At 40.3% G+C, this 23,414-nt stretch overlaps 1 protein-coding gene across 2 annotated transcripts; it reads right to left on the reverse strand.

Moving 5' to 3' along the window:
* Nucleotides 1–2,592: 2,592 nt before the first annotated feature.
* SOCS6 (suppressor of cytokine signaling 6) lies at nucleotides 2,593–16,777 on the reverse strand. Of its 2 annotated transcripts, none has more exons than XM_088475987.1 (2): nucleotides 16,631–16,777; nucleotides 2,593–4,495 (listed from the first exon to the last, which is right to left on the reverse strand). In XM_088475987.1, the coding sequence occupies exon 2, from the start codon at nucleotides 4,369–4,371 to the stop codon at nucleotides 2,767–2,769; it is 1,605 nt and encodes a 534-aa protein (XP_088332113.1). In that variant the 5' UTR covers nucleotides 4,372–4,495; nucleotides 16,631–16,777; the 3' UTR covers nucleotides 2,593–2,766. The 2 variants fall into 2 exon arrangements, with proteins under 2 accessions (XP_088332113.1, XP_088332114.1); XM_088475988.1 differs by lacking the exon at nucleotides 16,631–16,777 and adding an exon at nucleotides 16,533–16,623.
* Nucleotides 16,778–23,414: the final 6,637 nt, after the last annotated feature.

Genomic DNA, 23,414 nt, shown 5'->3' on the forward strand with positions numbered 1-23,414 from the left:
CTCCATTTTCACAATTAATATCACCTTAACAACTTATATCAGTCTCCATTATCTCTTTACTCATCTAATACAAAATTTTATGTAGACAGAATGTGAAATGAAAAATTGTATTTGTTAGGAGATAATCCTACTATCTGGTGTCTAGACATTTCTCCATTGCTAAGGAATTGGCACAGGATTATTGCAGAAATTACTCTAATTGGATGGTTACAAAGTGGTGCCATGTAAGAGGCTCAAAGCCAAATATGAAACCTTCTGTAGGACCTTTATAGTAAGACATCGGGCTTCATCAACGATAGCAACAGACCTCACATAATTATCCTTGGAATATGTAGGAAAGTTACTGCAGAGTCCTGTAGGATAAGATATTACATTTCTGAGCTGCTAATGCAGCCCTCAATACCCTGACTGACAAAAAGGAGAGACAGGTCCGAATAGGGGAAAAGATGCATTTAATGAAGGCGCAAAATGTTTAAAACTTTCCAAAATTGCAAGACTAAAATTAGACACAACATATACTAGCTTCAGTGGGTAACGCACAAATAGATTTGACCTCTTATTTTGAATAAATGTATGTGCTACAGGTTGAGTCTCCCATATCCAAATATTCCAAAATATGGATTTTTATTTTTAGCATGACAGATCGTGAAACCTTTGCTTCTTGATGGTTCAATGTACACAAACTTTGTTTAAGGCACAAAATTATTAAAAACAAAAGTATAAAATTACCTTCAGGCTTGGTGTATAAGGTTATATGAAACATACATGAAATTCAGGTATGTACACAAACTTTGTTTGAGCCACAAAAGTATTGAAAATATTGTATAAAATTATCTGCAGGCTGTGTGTATAAGTTGTATATAAAACAAGTGCATTCTGTGTTTAGATTTGGGTCCCATTCCCAAAATTTCTCATTATGGTATGCAAATATTCCAAAACACAGAATATTCCAAAATAAAAATATCCCTGGTCCCAAGCATTTTGGATATGGGAGACTCAAAACTGTATTAACATTTTACTATTGATTCAGAGAGGAAGACAGTCTATGTTGCTGCAATGAATACTTCTTTAGAAAGAGGAAGTAGGGAATACTGGGTTGAGCAGAGGGTAGCCAAATATACACTATCCTACAAGATGTGCTCCTATCATACACTCTGTCCCCATGGCATGGTCAAGGTCATTGAACATACAGTTTCACATCAGAACATGTGAAAGTACTGATGATTTTTGTACTGCTCATTTTCTCTTCTGGGTAGATTTATTTCACCTTATGCCTCTAGTGTCCTTTCACATTAATGCCATTATGACACAGCCACCTGATCCGATGACTAGCTCTATATTAATCACAGAATATCAAGCAATAGGGACAGCCACAGTTCAGAAAATGATTATTCATAATTTTAAGAAAAATAGGATTGATAAATAGCGGCCTAAAACTAAGAATAACTGTAACAAGACTATAAACGAAGACTAAAACAAAAGAAATAAAAAATAAGAACCAGGAACCTCCAAATAAAGTTAATCCTCAAGTAATCAATTATGGTTTGGGCTTTTTATTTAATTTTTTATTTGTAAATAAGAAAAAAAGCCCAATTTTTTTTTTTATTTGGACATGAAAGTATTCTGTGTTGATTGGTGGTGAGAATTCTCAAATAATTTTTATTGCATGGAATCAAATAAACTTAACCAATATCCAATGCAAATTTTCATCTCTAAATTGTTTAGCAGTGTTCCTCATAGCCTTTCATAAAGGTACAAAAAAATTTAACAAAAAAAAAAAAAAGTGTGTTTACTAGTGATTTTTTTTTTTTAACAAAGTGAAAAAATAGGATGTTGGGTTAATTGTTGCTCCGTAAACAAATTTATTACTGACAAAAACTTAGAAAAAAAAATTATTTGAAAAAACCACAAACACAAGTTTCCAAATTTTAATATTATGCTTACATTTGTTTTCCTTAAAAAGAAAACAAAAAATAAAATAAATGGATGAACAATTTATTTTAAGTTGTTTTTACGTAACTATATGAAAAGTGTGCTTACATTAATGATATACATTAATAAAAAAACAAGCACTGTAGGTTCTCTTTTTTTAGCCCTTGGTTACCTTCAAATGTGGCAAAAATACATTTAAAATGGGTTGCAAATCTGTTATTTGTCAAATCATAACTCAATATACCTTGCAGTTTAAAAGTCCAACAATTACCCACTTTTATTAATCAATCAAAATTTTAGTAATTGGTGGCTGTGGGTTACAGCACTGCAAGTCTGCAAATACATTAGAAAATAATGCTCGTTGACTTAAAAAATTGTATTGCAAAAAAAAAAAAACTACCCCTTAAGGAATGTATGCATTTTTTTTTAAATATAAAAATATAATTAGCCTTTAGGGTTTTTACTGTAAAAACAAACAGGTAACAAAAGATCAAATCTACAGGTTTAATTGTCAGCGATGGTAATGAACACATAAAATGTGTGCTTTTAATGCATAAGTCACAGTGGATAGCAGCTAAGAACATGAAACAAAAAAGGAGAATCTAATATTTTCACATTGTGATTTTGAATGTTTATAAAAGATGGTGATTTCACACGTCAAATGTTTTATGATTTTACTATTAAAACAAACAAAAATAAATGCATTACACTCATTTATCCAAACTAAAAAAAGATCAGTATGGCAGCAAAATATTCAGATAGCAATGAAAGATTGTAAACTGTATTTAAATCTCTTTTTGATCCCAAAGTGCAAATTGCAAAATTCCCACATGTTCAGTAGTGCTTTTCCTGTAAATAATCCTTCATTTTGTTTGGCAAAGGCAGTTTTTGAATCAGGTCTATTCTGGTGTACTGACGTATGACAAAACGGCATAGGTACTGCAACGACCGCACCTGCATAAAGCGGGACACTGGGTTCGTCAATCTAACTGGATAAGTGGCAGATCCTGGCACTCGAGACCTGGAGTAGCAAAATGCTCCATTTTCAGAGTCTCTGATGGAATGTTCTATAAGGTCCACTATAGAGGTATGTCCTTCCACATCTGGTTGTTCGTAAAAACTAAATCTACCATTTGAATGTTCAATTCTAGTGTGAAGTGTTTTGCTATGAGAACGAAAACTTAGGCTTAACAGATAGCGATCATCAGAACTGTCTCGAACCAAAAAGGACCCATCTGGCACATTAGCCAATTTTTCTTCCGCCTCCCAACGTGTGATAGGTCCCCAGTACCAACCCTGTTTTGCAAGTTTTTTCAGCTCCTCAGTAAGACTGGTAACTACCATAGGGCCATTGTTTTGTACAGAGTCATAAACTCTTCCAACACCAGGAGCACTATTGGGATCAAAATTCAAATGGCAACGCATATTTTCAGCCATATGTGCATCTGTGCTATTAAGTCCTGCAAAGTTCCTTTGGATTTGACTGTTCTGGACTGGAGGTAGTAATGGTGAGAGTGGGGGGACGTCAATGTGACTTACCATGGAGCTTTCAAATAGAACACCATTGGTATTATGCAATAGACCATTGACAGTCTGGTCCACAAAGATGTCCGGGGCCACTACTACATCCGGGATCAATTGACTTTCCTCTTCATGAAAGCTACTACTTCCAATTTGGGAAGGTACAGCAGAAACTTCCATCGGGGATGAAGTGTCCAAACAGAAAGCACGTGATCCTTCCAAAGGATACATTCCCTCATCTAAAGGCACAGTATACTGAATATAGTCCTGAGGCATAAGACCAATAACTACAGGCACATGTTCATTAATATGTAGATGGAGATCACCATTGTGAGATTCTGTACTTTTCAAACCATTACTTTGTTCCTGATAAACATTATCTGACTGCAACTCATGAAAGTCCTTTCGAACTCCATTAAGTGCAGGGCTTGGGCTGGAGGAGTGGACCAAAGCTTTAACTTTCACTTCCATTTTTATGCATGTCTCTTCAGAATTTGTTGGTCTTAAGGGCCATGGAGTTGGACTGTAGTGGTGTGTTCGAAGGGATGTTGATCTTAATGGTCTCTGAGATCTCATATCTTTAAAGTTAATAGGAGCAGAAGAAGAAGAAAAGGTGTCCTCTTCTGCAGAGTTAGCTGATGTGCTTCCCTTTCCTTTCTGTTTCTGCTTAGCTGAAAGGCGTCTTTTTAATGTTCCCATTAAGCTCTCACTTTTCGGCCTATTTTTGCCACCTTTCTCATCCTCACTGTTGATATCACATCCTGTCAAGTCTTTGCCATAGCAGCTGCCAAACAAAGAGTCATCTTTCACAAAGTTATTGGTCATTGAAGGCTGCTGTACCATTACAAAATCATTTTCCTCTTTGCTTTTGTTCAAGTTGAAAGACTTGCGAAATGTTTTCAGGCTGATTTTCTTCATTATGGCTAGTGACCAAGTCCTAATGCTTTTGGACCCTTCAAATGGATTAGCCCTAATACACGGCCATGAATCACTCCTTCACCTCCTTGTTTAAATGGAGACATTTAGCTTCTGTAACCATTACCTGTAAATAGAAGAGAATGAATGGTAAGAAAAACAGTTTGATTAAACAGATTTAATTTGATACATGTGCATCAGTATTGAATAACTTGGTTACTTTGGCAATGGACCACAGCAACTGCAGGAAAGAATTTCACATTTGATTACTGCGCAACGCATTTTCAAAACGTTGAAACTATAACAAACATTTTTATAGATGAAGTGCACTTTGCAATCATTTATAAAATTTAACATAGGTAGATTATTATTTTACCAAATACAATACTGTAGCCTACTGACAATACTTTTAAATTAACCAATCTACAAACCAACACAAAAAAAATTCAAAACAATCCACTAACAGAACTGACACATTATTGCTAAATGCGAGTACAACAAATCAGTAGTGAAACTAAGGTTGGACATCTATTGGGGGTATTCAATTCGCAGCGTGGTTTACCCTGTGACTAATTGCCGGCCACGCACAGGGTGATGCACGCAAGTTGAATAGCCACAGCTAATTGAATACCCCCCAATGTGTGCCAATCTCTCAGCATATCACAGTCAATGTTTACAATTTGGCCACTGATTGCCTGAGCAGGTTCTGGTCTCCAATTCAACTGATAACAATGGCATTAGCAGCAAAGCAATTAAAAACTATTATGACACTGTTCAAGCATGCCATGGTAAACAAGGCATGGTGGTATTTGAAGTTTCGCAAGTCACAGCATGCTCTGGCAGCTGACTTGCTTGGACATTGTTTACTTTAAAAAAATATAAAATAATATTACAAACATTTAGTGTATGTTTCAGAATTACACGCAAGTCAGACGCATTGCACCATCATAAATAACTGCAGATATCCATCCATATTAACAGATGGCCGCATTGCCCCGTCCAATAGGTTGTTAAAGAACCAGTCATCACTTGCAGTGTACAACTGCACAGCCCTATACTTTGTACAAGAGAGCCATCTGAAATCAGACAAATCTCTGCATAGCCCGAAATTCCATCTAACTTCCCTAAAGCTGCATACACACTGTACGATCTGCACAACCAACGATATTGCTGAACGATTTCTCTTGAACTTTTCTGTAGTGCAGGACAAACACTCAGTGATATCTTTCAGTGAAGTCATCCTGCCACATCTCTGGATGATTTCAACACGATTTACATGTTCAAAGTTGGCCTGCATGTACGGACGACTACAAATATCGTTATCGTCCAAGTGGGAACGCGCATCGTTGGTCGTTCACTGCATAAAAATGAACAATATGAATGATTTATCGGTGAACGATATCGTACCGTGTGTGTGCACCTTAATATACTTAGCGCATGTGCCACCCAGTTACACACATTCATGCGTACGACTCTGCATCACCATTAGTTGCGTATGCTCGGCCACATGTACAGTGCGGAAAGAAAAAGCAAGTTCCTTCCGCAAACCAGGACCTTAGTGGCTACTTTATAGGCAAAATGTACACCTGCACGCTAATGCAAATATTTAATAAGCCAATCGTGTGGTAGCAAGTTAAGTCATAAAAGCATGATGCAAACATGGTCAAGAGGTTCAGTGGGTTTTTAGACCGGACCGTGAGAGTATTGTTAATACCAAGCGGAGGAATGTCATTATCTCAGAAGCTGACCACACTGGATCAAGATGACAAGAAGGTAACAGTAACTGAAACCGCAAGATGTTACAATAGTGGTACGAATAATAACATCTGGGAAGGCAGTTGCCACTGTATAAATGCACATGTTGCATTGGATCAGACAATAATGGGGGGAAATTAAATTATCCGCAATACTTTACTGCCGGCTAATTCAATTAGCCCCGAAGCCAGCACTTATTGGCAGGGCCCCGTTACTCTCGTAGGAGGCGTGGCCACACCCCTTAGTAAAAAGTAAAGGAAAAAACTATTTGCCACTGTGCTGCGCATTGATGAGGAGTCGCTGTGAGCCCCTCAGCCAAGGGCAAATCCAGTAGGGGCGTGATCAGTGTGATCGCTCCACCACACCCTCACACAGGCAAAGGAGAGGAGACTGCAGCAGTGTCCCTGGTCCCACGGCAGCCCAGCACACAACAGTGTGTGCTGGGCTGCTGCCAGGTAAGGAGGGTGGGCGTCTGACCCAGGACTCAGCCAACAAGCCCTGACAATTAATACTCGCCCCACTCTCGGCACCCACTTCTTATGGGGCATTTTTTTTCAGGACGTCGGCAGGCCCCGGAAAAAAAAAAAATCAACATTGCCTATAACTTTGTTTTCGGGCAGACGCTGCCGTTAACACATAGGATCCGCCTGAAAACAGATTATTTTTGGGGCGAATAAAACGGGATCTCATTGAATTGCCCAAAGGCAATTCAAGCATTAAAATCCAGTTTTATTTGCCTTAAAAATTATTTGGTCTACTTAAATTCACCCCAAGTATTAAAAGTAGTAAAACACTTAAGTGGGGATTCCACTCTTTCAAACGAGTTTCTAGCTGCCAAGATGGCAGAGATGGGGCACAGAGTGCTCATCACCTGGCTCTGCACTATTTTCTGTGCCTCCCACAGTGACATCACTCTTCTCTACATAGAGCATGCTTCTTCTGCAAGATCCACATGCCCTACAAAGACCCCAGGTGCTGAACTGTAGGATAGGGGAGAATATAAGATTTGTTCTAATTACGCTGGTCTCAGTCTGCCCAAATTATCTCCAGCATCCATGTTGCCAGTCTGTCCAGATATTGCCGCCTCTCTGGAATTTGTTGGCAGTTACGTTCTATTCAACAGACTTTGAAGTAGGATAACGCAAAACAACGTTAAGAGATTTTAAAATCAAAAATAGCATATCTGGGTTCATATACTGATCAACTTTAAAACCTAGATGGAAGAATTGATTGCATCATAAAATTAAATGATCAACACCTATGAAGCTCAACATTTAATTTCTTCTATCACAGAACAGATGACGGCTCTTGAGGATACATTCAGTCTCAATCACTAAAATACAGGAAAACTCAAAATCTGTCTTCAATATGGATCTCAATGATTTTGAACCTGGCTATTCAAAAAGCTACTTCTCAACTTCTAAGTTTTGATAGTATACACTGGCTTCCTTAGTCATGGCAAGCCCTGTATGATTCTCCCAGGAATACTCTGTGTAGATTACATTTCTACCATGTTAAAGAACAGATTTTGCAAGCAGATTTACCATCCTCTTCCACCTCGGGTAGTCTGGATGGCAACCAGTGTTTGTTTAATACCTTTCTCATCACACTAGCAAAATGTCTGTTGCGACTATTAAATTTATACAGTGCTGAGAACTCACAATAATCCTTATAGGTTTCTCCACAAAGCACATAATTCACAGAAATGGTTCCTTCACAACTGCTTCACTGAAGGTAGGATTGCAAATCCTCAACACATCGGAACATCTCCTCCGAGACATCTGCTCTTAAAATACCTAACAAGAATTATAAATTGTCAACAGTCGAGACGCAAGGCTTCTGCTACTTGTTACAAGCCCTTTGAGCTTCAGTCAATAACTAAATTTGTCTTTTGACCTTCTGGTTATGATTATTTTTATCATCATCACCACCACCACCTCCACCACACATTTATGGAAGTGCCACAAATTTCCACAGTTCTGTACAGCTCAATAATACAAAACAGGGTAAACAAAATGTAACTGAATAAAATTTAAACAGAGTTACAATTATTGGCATAGTGATAGCATATACCTATTGGCTGAGATTGTGGACCTAAGGGGAAGGATGAAACAACAGGAAGGACAACTCTGCTTGTGAGAGCTTACTTTCTAGAAGGAAAGGAAGGTCAAGGGCTGGTAGGGTAATGGGGAGAAACAAGGGATTCAGAATGTAGGGAAGACGACAGGATTGAACTTTGAACATCCATGAACTAGGTAGAAAAAAGAATCAGCATGGCGAACCATTTGGCGTATCCCATGCTATACTTCACCATAAGTATACTAATTTAGTACGACAGTAATTCCAACTGTCATAACACATTCTTGTTCCTAAAGGGTATAAAAATAAAAAGAGGGAATAAATTCTTTAATCTTTAAAAAGAAGTTGACAAAAATAAAACTTTTTTATGAACTAAACTTAAGTCTTCTAGCAACAACTTTTTTTTTTATAAAGCTCCTTGAAACACATTTGAGTTACAATCGTTAATAAAAATTAAACTTAAGCTGCCCACCCACTATACAATTTTGTGCAAGATATTTGTCCAATCTGGCTGGTTGGAATGAAAACCTGGTAATGTATGGGAGCAAATGACAGTCGATCATATGATTTTAAACACTGAAAAAAGGTCAAAAAAATTGTTCAAATTGATTAAATGTGTGTTTTAGCCAATTTGTCTGAACAACCATTTTTGGTTATTATCCAGTGTTTGTGAGCAAATGGACGATTATCATTTGCTCACATACATTACCAGGTTTTCATTCCAACCAGCCAGATTTCACAGATATCTGACAGAAAATTGTATAGTGGATGCCCAGCTTTATTGAGATCACTCTTGGCAGATATCAAGGCAGGTGTCGAACAGGGTGGGGTATGAGATGCCAACACGCACATGTACTCGCTGCACTAAACAGTCATCACTACACAAACTAGCAACATCGCAACTCCAGCTACATGAAACAGTAACTTGCGTGCAGTATTTTATAGAAGGATATAGGAGTTTAAATCTTGCTGAGGTATGTCACACTGCACCTAATTTACCAGAGGTTAAAGGAAAATGTGATATGATAAATGATGAGCAAGAATAAAGAACAAAGCATGTTTAAGGTCTCAAACACCATGGGAGACAGACCATGTAATGCAAAATTCAATTTACATTCATGTTTCAGAAGAGACCAAGCTCAATCTCCACTTCTGAGTTTACAAGTTCAAAGCCAATGAATATGTAGCATAGCTACAGGGAAAATGAATCGCTTCAAAATGTCGGCTGGAAGGAGTGTCACCTTAACCTGTCAGCAAAGCTGTACTGAAAGGAGATTTACAATTAGGCATACAATCCCTACTACAAATTAGTATTGGTTTGTCCAATGTAAAAACTGCTGGGAGAAAAGTGTGAGAAGAAAAAATAAAATCATCCAATGTGGAAGCAACAGTGATTGATCTTAAATGTTTCTCAAATATGCTTTTTGGGTCCTGTCAAATGCAATGTAGAATCTCTGCAGGTGAAACAAAGAAAAAGTGAGAGGCAGCAACATAACACTGCATTCTTATACCTGTAATCATTCACACCTGGTCCTTTCCCGGTCATCGCCGAAAAGATTTAGGAGACAATGTTAGGACCCCACAATCCCATTCGGGAGACAATAACTTAGACCCACCGCTAAGTTATTATACCTGCTCAGAGCGGCTATCCAATAAATAGATTTCTTGCACTACTTGCATTTGTTGACATCTTGCTGAACCAAAATAACACTACAGGATGTCAAAGTGCAACATGGAGCAGAGAGACAGCACTCACTGAGATAACTGCAAAGGGAGCAGTGGAAAGATCTGTAAATTATAGAAAAAGGAGCCTGGGAGTAGGCTCTCAAAGATGGCAGTCCAAAGCTGCCCACACACATAGCGATATTTTACCCGATCTGGTCAATTCCGACACATTGGAACGACAGATCGTGTAAAATATGCCCAAATCCTGAGTAAATCGTGAGTCCCCACTCACGATCACGATGCGCGTCCCCGCAGGTCGCACATCGCATCTTCAGATCTGCCGTGCTGTAGGACAGATTTGCCAATCTGGGACACAATGCACTGGAAAAAAAAAAAAAGTTAAGATTCACGATAGATCGTAAGTCAGATCGGATGCTTTTTACTCCAAATCGTGTGTAGAACTGCCAGGGGAAAGTTCAAGGGAAATCATACACAATGTCGGATCGTGAGCACATCGCTATGTGTGTGGGCACCTTAAGTCACACTCTGAGCCATGCTAACTTTCAGCCTATGGTCTGGAGTTAATGTGCATTGGACAGGGCTTTGTGCATAAAGAGCATACTGGACTTCATAACAAGTTCCCTTTAAAGTTTTTAAAATAAAATTACAAGAATATAGAAGTCAGAATAATGAATAAGAAATTACTACGTAGTCAGAAATCAATATTTAGACAACTTTGTTTAACAAGTAATTGGTTAGAAAACAATACAATTAGGAAACTGAACCAAAGTAAAACTTACCGACAGTACTTAGATACTTGGATAGAATGGTATCCAGAGCATCGCAATCTTATCAGTAAGCATGCAAATTAAGCATTTCAATATTTGTCTTTCTTTACAATGTGTTATTTTTGCTTCCTGTGATTAGGAGACAACAAATTGGATGAATCAGAGTATTTTCAAGTGTCAACAGCAGTTGCTAGGAAGTTATCACAACTGTAGCATGGTATGCAATTAACAAGGGTTTATTCTTGGATGGCAAGCAAATGTATTGTCCATAAAATATACAAACTTAAGAAGAAAGGGAGAGTGGGGGAGTAAAGAGTTGTCATATGAAAGAAAATATGTATATTTTACATAAGCAGATATTTAAAAAAAAAAATGCACTCTATTAGAGAGAATCTAACACATGCACACATATACATATATTTACACCAATCAGCTATAACGTTAAAAGCACCTGCCTAATATTGTGTAGGTACCTCGCATGCCACTAAAACAGCTACAAACCGTCAAGGCATGGACTCCACAAGACCTCTGAAGGTGTCTTGTGTTATCTGTTAGCAGCAGATCCTGTACTGCGAGTTGTGAGGTGGGGCCTCCATGGCTCGGGCTTGTTTTTCCAGCACATCCCATACATGCTCAATTGAACTGAGATATGGAAAATGTTATGGCCAAATGAACACTTTAATCTCAGTCGTGTCCCTCAAACCATTCCTTAACAATGTTTGCAGTGTGGCAGGGCGCATTATCCTGCAGAGTACCTTGCCATCACGGTGTACTATTGCGATTAAGGGGTGTCCTTGGTCTGCAACAATGTTCTGGTAGGTGATATCATAAAACATCAAAGGCAAAGTAACATCCATATGAATGATAGGACCCAAGATTTGCCAGCAAAATATTGCCCAGAGCATCACACTACCTCTTGACTTGCCTTCATTCCACTCTGGCGCCATCTCACCCCCAGGTAAATGAGAAACACGCACCTGGCCATCCACATAATGTAAAAGAAAACCTGATTCATTAGGCCAGGCCACCTTCTTCCATTGCTCCATTGTCCAGTTTTTAAATTTCACGTGCCCAGAGTAGGAGCTTTTGACGGTGGACAGGGGTTACTTTTGGCACTCTGACCAGTCTGCAGCTATGCAACAAGCTGCAATGCACTGTGTGTTCTGACACCCTTCCATCATAGCCAGCATTAACTTTTTCAGCAATCTGGCCTCCAGTAGCTCTTCTGTGGAATAGGACCAGACGGATTAACCTTCACTCACCACGCGCAGTAATGAGCTTTGGTTCTCCATGTGTAGATATATCCACACCGGGTTAAAGCACAATCAAACTCTAAAGGCAGTATGCAAATAGGCAACGTTTCAGTGTCGTTTATTGTGGCACTTTCGTCAGGCTTAAAAGATAACACTTCTCTGTTACCTTTTAAGCCTGACGAAAGTGCCACAATAAAACGTTGCCTATTTGCATACTGCCTTAAGGTAGGTACACACCTGACAGATATATCTGCAGATCGAGTGATCTGCAGATGATGGTCATTCATACACACTGAACAGCCATCATCTGTGTCTTGCTGCGGGTCCCAGCGGCCAGGGGGCGTGTCCAAACCCCCTTCCCGTGGCTGTCGCTGTGTGTGTATGGGCAGTCTGCAGACATATCTGTCCATCGGCTGTGCAGCACAACCAATGCGTTATATCGGTGAACGCCGACGTTCGGCCAATGTATCTGTCAGTGTGTACACAGCTGGAGTTTGATTGTTACCTAGTCATTAGGAGTGCAGCACCCCCCCTCCATGTCCTATATTATCAATTTTCTAAGCAGACAGTTTGTGATTTCTTCCTATATTGAAGTCTCTAAGTGCCATCCACATTCCACTTAGATACATATCGTTTAGGACAGGCACGAGAGCATAGTGCTGAGTAGTATTTGGAGAGCTGGACTCCAGGATAGATAGATATACGCACGCATATACATACACTCTGTGGTATGCAATAATCTATATCATTTACAATACGTAGAGGACTTTTTGTATTAGATAACTAGGTTTTTGTTTTTTTAAGGTTTGCTCAAGGTTAACAAAAATAAACAAAAAACTTTAAACTGTATATTAATGCATATTTTTGCATTAAACAGCATCATACACATGCCTGAACAAGCCCTATATATAATGTCCTAACCTTTACAGATCACAATCTCAAACAGTTGTTATGGAATTTAAGGTGATTTCTGCAACTCTGCCTGTGAATATAAAGGGGCAATTACCTAATCAGTAATAGTGGCTTTAAATTAAGTAGCAAACAGGCAATCTTGGAACCTATTACATAACCTAATTATATAATATGTAAAAGTATATCTTTAAATATAAATCATATTGATATATTAAAATAAATGTTAATTTTCATATTACGATAGCAAGTATCAAATAGGTATATTTACCCATCACCGACAGCTTCATCTATAGAATTAAAACAGCAAACCCGGTGCATTTAGGAGCAAGAGGCAAAATAATTACTTGGCGCCAAAAATAACTGAATTGCTCTGACCGGCCCCCATTAATTATTGCGGAGCTAAAAACAATTGAATTCTCCCCTTACCTGGAAAAGTGATACAGATGTGTACACATACATCTAGCTTCTTGCGCATTAAACAACCCTTCTAGTCATGCCATGCAGTGACTTGGTAGCTGTCAATCACAGAGTAAAGTCGCAGTGAACAACTACAATAATTTACAATGATGCATACGCAACCGGTCTTAAGACACATGAGCAGTTTGCCGAAAATATCAGCATTGTGTACATCTCTGAATCAGGCCCTTTGTACACCACAGATGTGTCCACATACATCTATTCTCCGTGTACTACAAGTCACGTTACACAACGCGTGAGCGCTGTGTGACTCAATAGCACCGGACGTCTTTTTGTGCGACTTTCAAAATGCATTTTATTTGCAAAGCAATGTGAATAGGACACACAAGCATCTTATGCTGATTAAAATGATATGCAGCATGCCTATATTCTATGTGCAACTGCGGCTGTATCTGCATGCAAAATACTATGTTACAGTGTCAGTGGCTGTGACACTAATGTAGCATTTCACATGCAGATACACCCGCAGTTGCACACAGAATATAGGCATGCTGCATATCATTTTAATCAGCATAAGCGGTTTATGCTATTCACATTGCTTTGCGAGTACGAAGCATTTTAGGGGGAAAAGGCGCACAAAAATCATTCAGTATTACCAAGTCGTACGGCGCTCACACATTGTGCAACGCGACTTATAGCACACACAAGGATAGATTTATGTGGACACATCTGTAGTATACAAAGGGCCCAATTCAGATATGTACACAATGCTGATATTTTTGCAGTTGAGCAGTTACCTGCAAACTGTGCATGTGTCTAAGACAGGTTGCGCATGCATCAACGTACATTACTGTAGTCGCTCGCTGCAACTTTTTACTCTGAGTGATTGAGAGTCAGGAAGCATTTGTGGGAGATAAAGAGAAGTGGCAGCAAAGAATGCAGACGTGTCACAACCATTTTCAGGGTTTATTACGGCTCCAGCATCTCAGTTCCCGCGGATATTCTGATGAGCCATAGGGTTACTCAGAACTGATAATAAAATGATCTGCGACCAATGCTGCATCTTTGTACACAGACACTTGGATTTGCAAAGTTGCAGGTCCGGGCGTCTTAGTACAAATCCCGGCGTCTGCGACATTTGCATATTTTCACAGAGTAGCTGCGTACACAGACAGCAGCGGTGACATTAGCGTACATATCTGAACCAGGCCCAATGTACATGGCTGAGATTAGGTTTAAAAAGCAAGGCAAAAATGTTCTTTACATAAGTCAGAGCTTGCAGTCTATTTGAAAAGAAAAAAAAGGGCCCTATGCGTATTGGTAAATTTATTTAAAAGCCATTGCCACTGCAAGCTTGAAAGGATAATCATTTGCATTCTATGATTTGCAAATTAAGCTCTGTCCATACCTTTTAAACCATATTAAAGGGGATATAGTCAAAAGGTCGACAATGACTGTTGAAATTCTTAGGGGCAATTCAATTGTGCTGTGCGCGCCCCGCTGTCCGTCTATAGTAATGGGCGTCTATCAGAGCAATTCAATTGTTTCTCCAATAGACGCCCATTAGCCGCGGCAGTGACTTTTTAACGCAGCCTCCGGAGGTGCCATTTTTTGGGCGCCCCGACGGTTGTTTGGGCCCCCTAACCTCCCCACTTTGCGCGGCTAAACCCAGAGTGCTTGTGGACGGTAAATACTAATAGGCACCCGAACGGACAAACAATTGAATTGCTCCATCGGGGGCCTATTCGCATAGACGTCCAGCGTGTCCACGGCACAATTGAATCACCCCCACAATGTTGACACAACAATGTCCAGTTATAACGTTGACATTGTTAAATGGCAACGTGTCAACATTCTCAGCATGACGACAGGTGAAAAGTCGACATTAGAGTTAGGCTGCGGGTGGGAGGGTCAGGCTGCAAGGGAAGGTTAGGGAAGAAATACCGGAACGCTGGAGGTTCAGAGTTCTGACGCTAAAGTCACAGTCACATGACCTCCAGGACCCGGAAGACGCTGCTGGAGCAGGCAAGTCACCACTGTGGCACCAGGGTCGATATGCTGACATTCTAACATGTCGACATTATGTTAACAAATCATACCCAACCCTATTGAAGGCGCTGTACACACTTTATTTTAAACATTCTGCTTATGAGAAAATATTGATTCTGACTGCTACCATTCATTGGCTGATATAGCAGCATATAACTGAGCCACTGGAAATAATCATGTCACGCTGCACACCAATAAGCTAAACTTCTATTTTCAAAGCTGCTGTTGATCAGCGTCAAATAAAGGGATAAGCCTTTACACAGGCCAAGATGGTGTAAAACTAACTTAAAGCGGTGGTTGCTCTCATTCGTGACAGGTATGTATACGTACATTTTATTATGGTCCACTATATGATGGGCAACACTTACATGCATGTCACATTTAAAGGTAAGTTTGTCACACAAGCCAAAACTGAACAGAAGGTTCAACCAGTTACTTGCAGGAGCGAGTAAGTGCAGCTTACAGTACAGATGTATTTGTGGAATTTTGTTCGCAGACCCATAGGGCTGCATACAAAAATCCACATATTTGGGGCAATATAGGGCTGCAAGTTCCGATGCAGTTGCAACAGCAGCTCTCCTCCTCCCGAGCAGGGGCGAGTTCATTGGATTGAGCCCATTGTTCACTTCAGCGTCATATGTGACAAAACGTAAATAATGGCACAAGGTAGTCAGCAACTATTTTATTTTAAACAAACATTTATTGTTGTAACAACCTCAGTGGAAGATTAATGCTACAATAGAACTTGTGCAGAACAATTGGGCCTATAGCGAAACTGGAGCAATTTGCACCAAACACAAATGAAAACAAGGAACACTAACATTCTGTATCATGCTGATCACATAGATATAACATGATTACAGGTTATATGGGACTAAAGAAAGATAACAATGGCAGTAAGAAGTCACAGCAACCCAGGGACACCATACCCTGTTCTGTCTCTTTGTCCCCATGTTGTTTCCAGTACACTTATGTAAGTGTCCATCCTACATGCGAAGAACACATGTGTAATGTACAGGTGTATTCAGACACAGGGGGGCATATCAGGTAGGTGGTGCAATACACCGGGCAGGTAGGTGCCCCTGCATACATAGCTCCTCACGAAGGGTACACACATAACCCCCCCCCCCCCCCCCCGATTCCAGCTCACTGCTCCCCCCACTCCAGCTCATCACAAAGCCTCCTCACCGGGCCTGACCCACACCCTGCCTGCGGCGCCTCTTCCCCGGGCCTGACTCTCACCCACCTCACTGGGCCTGACCCGCACGCTCCCTGCGGCGCCTCCTCACCGGCCTACCCAACCAGGAGGCAGAGAACGTCTCCGGGACCGGACTGTGTCCTCACCTCATTCCGCTCTGTACGGCCTCTTGTGCCCGGCCTCATGCAGCCCTCTACCTGACCCAGTCCGCTGCTCGGTGCGGCCCCAAAGACAGAGCCGGCCATGAGAGGAGGAGCAGGACAGGGAGATAAGACTACAACTCCCAGCTACCCCCGCGGCGACACGGAGCTCTGGCAAATAGTGCAACTTTATTTATATTATCACACAGCCACAGAAAGGATCGCTGTGATTTATTTTCCGGGTTACCCCGAGTACCTTCAGTAACTAAATTTCACTACAGTGTATCATAAATTCACATAGGTGGTAACATAACCCAGTGCCAGGCGAGCTTGCTTCTGATGATGAGTGAGTTGTTCTCCCAGTTTTTAATGAGAAAAGCAAATGAGCCATTTAGCCCTCATTTGCAGTTACAATCCCAGAGCATTTATGTACATGGAAATGTCAGCATTTTCCTATATTCTTCATCATTAAAGTCTATTTCTAATTCACCAATAACATCATAAACTTCCACTTTTTTAGATGTTGGTTGTGATTATTTCCATGTATTCGTAGTTTCTGGATTTATTAAGCTAATATTTACTGAAGAGATTTAACGTACAAAAAATGATTTTGCTAATATAGTAAAAATGTTAGGTTTAAAGGTGCGTACACACTGGGCGATATTACTGAGCGATTGCACAATTACAACATCGTAATCGTGCAATCGCTCAGTAATCGTGCACTTTTATGTCAGAAACGACCAGCGATGCGCACTCCCGCTGGTCGTTTCCGACATTGTCCATTGCCTGAACATGCAGCACAATCTGACGATAACGACAGATTGGCATGTTCAGGAATGATGGACAGTGCCTGCACTGAACTACAGGGGATCAGGAACGACGGTCCGATTACGATGTCGTAATCGTACTGTCTTTCCTGATCGCCTAGTGTGTACGCACCTTAAAGGGGGGCATCCACTACACGATTTTAGCAGGCGAATGAACGATAACGACGTCGTTATCGTTCAATCGTGACTAATCGTGCAGTGTTTGGTCGTTAACGGTCAACGATGCGCGCTCCCGCTGGTCATTTGATCTTTGAACATGCAGGTCAATTTCACTTGATCTATTAAAGATAGTTTGCAAATCGTTTGTAAATCGTTCAGACTGAAAGATAAAATTTCAAGGGAAAAAATCAAGGGAAAATTGATTGGACAGGGAGTAGATTGTCTAGTGGATGGCAAGCATTATTGTAAATGTACATATGACAAACGCATCTGCTCTGCAGGAAATAGTAGTTTGAAAGTTTTAATACAAACCTCCCACATGTCAACGTGAACTGTCCCTCTGTCCTAATTGTAATACTGTGTATCCTAAAAGGATTTAATGAAATGTGAAATATGTATGTTCATTTTGCTTGAAAAGTATATTCTATTTTTGAAATGGTGTATATTATTTTAATTACCATTTATTTATATGGTGTCTCAAAAGTTCCTCAGTGCCATACATAAGTAAAGCCTGGTTATACAATATGTGTACCCAGCGATACGACGGGCGACCCCCCACCAATGGGCCGAAGTATCGGGCGGCCGGTACACATTAGACGATCCGGTGCCCAACCGCCCAATATGTCGGCACCCTCCGCATCCCCCTGCATGGGGTCGTCAGTCGCATCTTCAGGTTGAGCTGCATGTACGAACGATCAAATGGGAGTGCGCAACAGCCGACATAGTGGGTACACACTAAACAATTTTGACGATATGTCGCTCCAATCCGTCGCAATCGGGCATATTGTCCGAAATAGTGTGTACCAGGCTTTAGGACGAGAATAAACAAAACAAGGGGGTGACATAATATGAATGAATGCTCTATAACAGATATTCTTAAAACATGAACTGTAATGGTGGAGTTTGGCAAACTTTGCCTTATATAACACAGTATATGTGTATATATACTGTAGTGGGCCACTGTGTTGTGTAAGCACTATTAGTTTAGCATTATAAGATGTACAGATGTGTCCTTATACATTTGTTGTTGCAGTCACATCAAACAGGCCATCTTGGCGCTCCTAGTCCCATGAAACTCTGCTAGTGCCGATTGTGTTTTTTGCGTCTTTTTCACACGAAAATGTGTCTTAGTCACAATATGATGCAACTAGGAGACGCACCATGAGACTGTGCTGATTCATTTGATACCGTACATGACACTTGTATATCTGTGTACGACTGAGTCCCTGAATCTGTATACGAAATGCCACTCATTTACAGACTCAGTCGCACACAGTTATACAAGTGTCACATCGTATTGCAAATAAGACACATTTTCGTATTAAAAGTATGTACGGTGCTAGCAGCGTCTCACGGGACCTGGCGACTCTCGCGCCACATGACATATTCAGGCTAGATGTATGAGGGGGATGCAGTCAGGAAGCCGATGGTCGCAACACCGACCGCCGGCTTCCCGACTGTCTAATCCGGACAGGGGACTAATGACAGACGCCTATCATTATCACTACGCCGGGAGCCCGACCCCCAGCATACCGAACGAAGGTAAGCCAGGCGCGGACAGCCGCGGGGGGAGGGTTAGGTTTAAGGCTCCCGTGGGGATTTAGGGTTAGGCACCCCCCGGGAGGTTAGAGTTCGGTGCTAGTATTTTCGTTGCTCAACTCGATCCCAGGAATCTCGGGGTTGAGATTTTCTTCAATCCCGAATCCTGGGATTGAAGAAATGAGGTGGGATTGACTTCCCTAGACAAAACAAAGGTAGAGGAACATATAGATGGAATATCTACCTCTGTTCAAATGTGGAACCTGTAGCCTTTCACACATGTTCTCAGGAGAGTCATTTTGGCCTGCATGTAGCAACAAACCTATTAGCCTTTAGAATCTAGAAAGTAATTGTCACTTAAAACCACCTTTTTGCCTCTCCGGTGCCTGTCTAGCAAGTGCTGAGGTCCGCTCGCGCTGTGCATCACTCCCGGATAGCACAGAGGTCCGCTCGCACTGCACATCGCTCCCAGCTGTTGCAGAGGTCTACTCCTGCACCGTCTGCTCAGTGAGCATGGAAATATGAGCACTGAGCATGGAGATGGCTCTCCGCAGTCACTTGCTCATAGCATGTCTCTCCAGCATGATGGTATAGAAACTGCACACCAGAGTTCCTTCTAGAACAACAGTATGGGCGCAGCCATGTTGGACTCTGTCATCTGATGCTCTTCCTCTGCTCAGAGTGCTGCACCCAGATCAGCTGATCGCAGCATCCAATCCCTGGGGATCCACCCGTATAAATTCCAGTCCATGACTGGCCCTTATTGCCAATACAACGTTGCTTCTTGCTGAAGTTACAGCTCAGTACTGAGCTCCCCAGTACTCTTTCTCTGAATGTTCCCAGTCCGTTATATCCAGTTCCTAGATCTGGAAAACAGGACTCCTATATTATCTTGCACATCAGTCTGGTTTTACCACTGAGACCTGTTCTTACAGCAACCATTGGTTCCAGCCGATACCTCCAACCATCGGTCTCATCTGGTGCTTCCAACGTCAGACTCTTATCAATTAAGTTCCTCAATTCATCATCATCAGTCCCAACTGATCAAGTTCATCAATGCATCTACATTGGACTCAAATCAATTAAGTTCTTCAATTCTTCAACATCGTTCTCAAACCAATCAAGTTCATCAATTCTTCAACATCCCATTCAATACCATCAACTTCTTCAAATCATCAACATCGGTCTCAAACCGATCCAGCTCTCAATCCATCATTATCAGTCCCAATCCGATTCTGCTCAGTCATTCAGTATTATATACTGTATTCAGTTAGTTCCATTCCAACCTGCTGTTCAATAAAGACTTTCTATTACTGTTCTCGCCTTCGGGCCCATCATCCACTGCCGTATCTCTACCTCCTCACATCTATACATGAGGAGGTCCTAGCTCAAACCACCTAAGTTCATCCACGCCTCTCAAATCTACTCTTCAGTCTCCCACGCCTATTCAAACCCAAAACCAACCCTAAGGTATGACATTAATATTTTCTGCAATTTACCCTTGATGACCAAATATAAAATTGTAAAATAACACCATCTGTTAATATACGGAAAAATGCAGGTGTTTCAGGACCATTATCTGGGCGTGCTTTAGTGAGGCTCTGCAAATTTGTTTACAACTGCAGAGATGTTTTAGGAAAGCCGCTCTATTTGAGATACTATAGGCTTCCTCAGCAGTTTGAAATGTGACAAATTTTTTCAAATGTTCCTGCTTTTATGCGTAAGTGGCTGATGTCAGACTCTAGAGGTGAGCGTGTCAGTGCACAAGACGGCGACTGAGTAATTAACATATTTTCGCAAGTCCACTGCCTATGAAATCGCAGTCACAACGGTATTTGCATTCACCTCTGAATCAGGCCCATAGGCTATATTTAATTCTTCTTTACTATCATTATTGAAAGCATTAGATGCATTATGATTCAGAGTTATACTCTGTGTCTATTTCAGACGTAGGCGCGTGAATTTCTTTTACTTCACATGCGTCTAATCAAACCACGCATGCGTCCCGATTGTGTTCATATAGAGTCACAGTTACGATTTCAGACGCACACACAGAAAAGTGTATTGAAAAATTGTTGGGCATTACTGGCAGATGACAGGTAGGTAGCTATTCAAAGGCATGGAGATGTGTCTTTGGGTGTATTATGGGAGTGTCGTTGATGAGTTTGTGTACATGGCCTGATTCACTACCAATCACAACTGCGATTGCAGTAGTGATTACTCACGCAGTCTCGTATGCTAATCCATTGCGAACACTATGCCATTGCAGAATAACATAAGGACGCCCACTTTACATTAGCAAGACTGTGAAACCATTGGTACTATTGAGTACCAAAGCAGCCTCATGCACACTTGCACAAGCTCTGACCTTACTCAGGAATTGCTAACTTCATCGAACGCTATTATTAAGTATTTAAACTGCGTATGGCATCGCAGTGAATAATTTATGCACGCCCCTGCAACAGCGTTCAAATGCCCTGGCACACCTACATTTCGACACCACCCCCCCATCACCTCCCACAAACTGCACTTCCTGTCAATCACTCTGCGATGGGTCTGCGTAGTCACTACGATCGCAGTGGCCGGTTCGCGCACGCACAATGTGATGCATAGGCATGCACGGAACGAAACAATCGGCTGATTGCGTGCGTAATCGTAGTTGCGGTAATGAATCAGGCCCACAGATACTTAATTGCTCACATTGGAGGCCATACTTAGAGAATCTGCACCTAACAGATTGCAGCGTCAAATTGGACGTCTCAGTCCTTATATATCATTACATATGTATGTACACCAGGGAAGGGCTTGTTACAGTATTAGCAGAAATTCAGAATCAGGCCCTATATAAGACTAATATATATAATTTTGTTCAGAAAGGATACACATGTACAATTGTATAGTTCTTTTGATTATAAAAGATAATTAAGAATCAAAGAACTTATTTATTGAATACTTTCTGGATTATAATTTTCAACTGGGATGAATTGTGTTTTGTTATTGTTTTTTTTAATGGATCTTTCTAATTTATTGAGGATCATTGAATTCCAACTATTCTGATGGATTATACATGTTTTAATGTTTTTTATTTAATAATTTTACTGTGGAGACAGCATGAATTTCAAATGACTAAATATTTATTATTCTGATTTTCATTTTATTATTCCTGTTGTGAACAATTATAAAGCCAAGGGATATTAAATTCCATACACATACAGTAATTATCTGCTTTCTTGCAGAATTCATAGAAGATAAATAACCCCTTTAGTGGAATAAGTGTACTTGACGTCCTATGAGATTTCGTAACATGTAATCAATTTTCTTCTCTGTTTTTAATTGATTTGGTAAAAATTACAAAATAATTATTTTTATTGGTATTTATATTTTAAGATTATTCAATTGAAAGGAGCTTTGTAGTTATATAATATTCATTGTTCTTTTATAAGCATTTTTTATTGAAGCAAATGCATCAAAATATGTCACACAGTTTACAAATGGTATAAAAAATAAAGAATGATGTCCAGTAATACAGAAAAGTCTGACTAAAGAAAGCGTGACAAGCCTAAAACAAAACCATATAATGTAATACACAGTGACAGCAATTTCTTCGAGAAACATGAGAGAGACTTAAGGGTAGAATAGATGTTCAGTATAAATGAATACACAGATGCATTACTCCATAACCATAATTACTTTTCTAATTTTTCCAAACCAAAGAAATAGGATGGAGGTGTCAAACGCAGCTCACGTCCTGAGAACAAACCACATACTATTAATCTAAAATACTGTATATGCTGAAGGGACTATATAAACAAGATCTGTTGTTGTAATCAGTCCCTGGAAATTTGGGATACCATAATAATATAGTAAAAAATAAAATAAAACTTTAACAGATAACAAAAATGTTTGAAGGAACATGAGATAGAGAGATTTCTCCATAGACATACCAAAACAATATTGTCATCATTAGATATATATGTCCAAAATGCCTAAGATGAGAAGGGCAGATAAATAAAAACTAAAGGTATTTCAATATTTTGCTTGAATAAGAGCATAAACATTTTAGGAATAAAGATAAGCTAGACATTGTAAATATTCATCCAAAATACCTAAAATATTACACTATAAAATTTTAGATAAATTCTGATAACAAATATGGAATAGAGGGCCTGATCCAGACCCGCTCGCGAGCGCTATGCGCTCGCAAGCGAGTCAATGGTGGCCCAGTGCGTATGCGCACAACGGAGCCGGCTCCGTCGTGCGCATGT

This window comes from Taudactylus pleione, unplaced genomic scaffold, assembly GCF_031769625.1.
Source record: "Taudactylus pleione unplaced genomic scaffold, aTauple2 ptg000179l, whole genome shotgun sequence".
Lineage (NCBI taxonomy): Eukaryota > Metazoa > Chordata > Amphibia > Anura > Myobatrachidae > Taudactylus > Taudactylus pleione.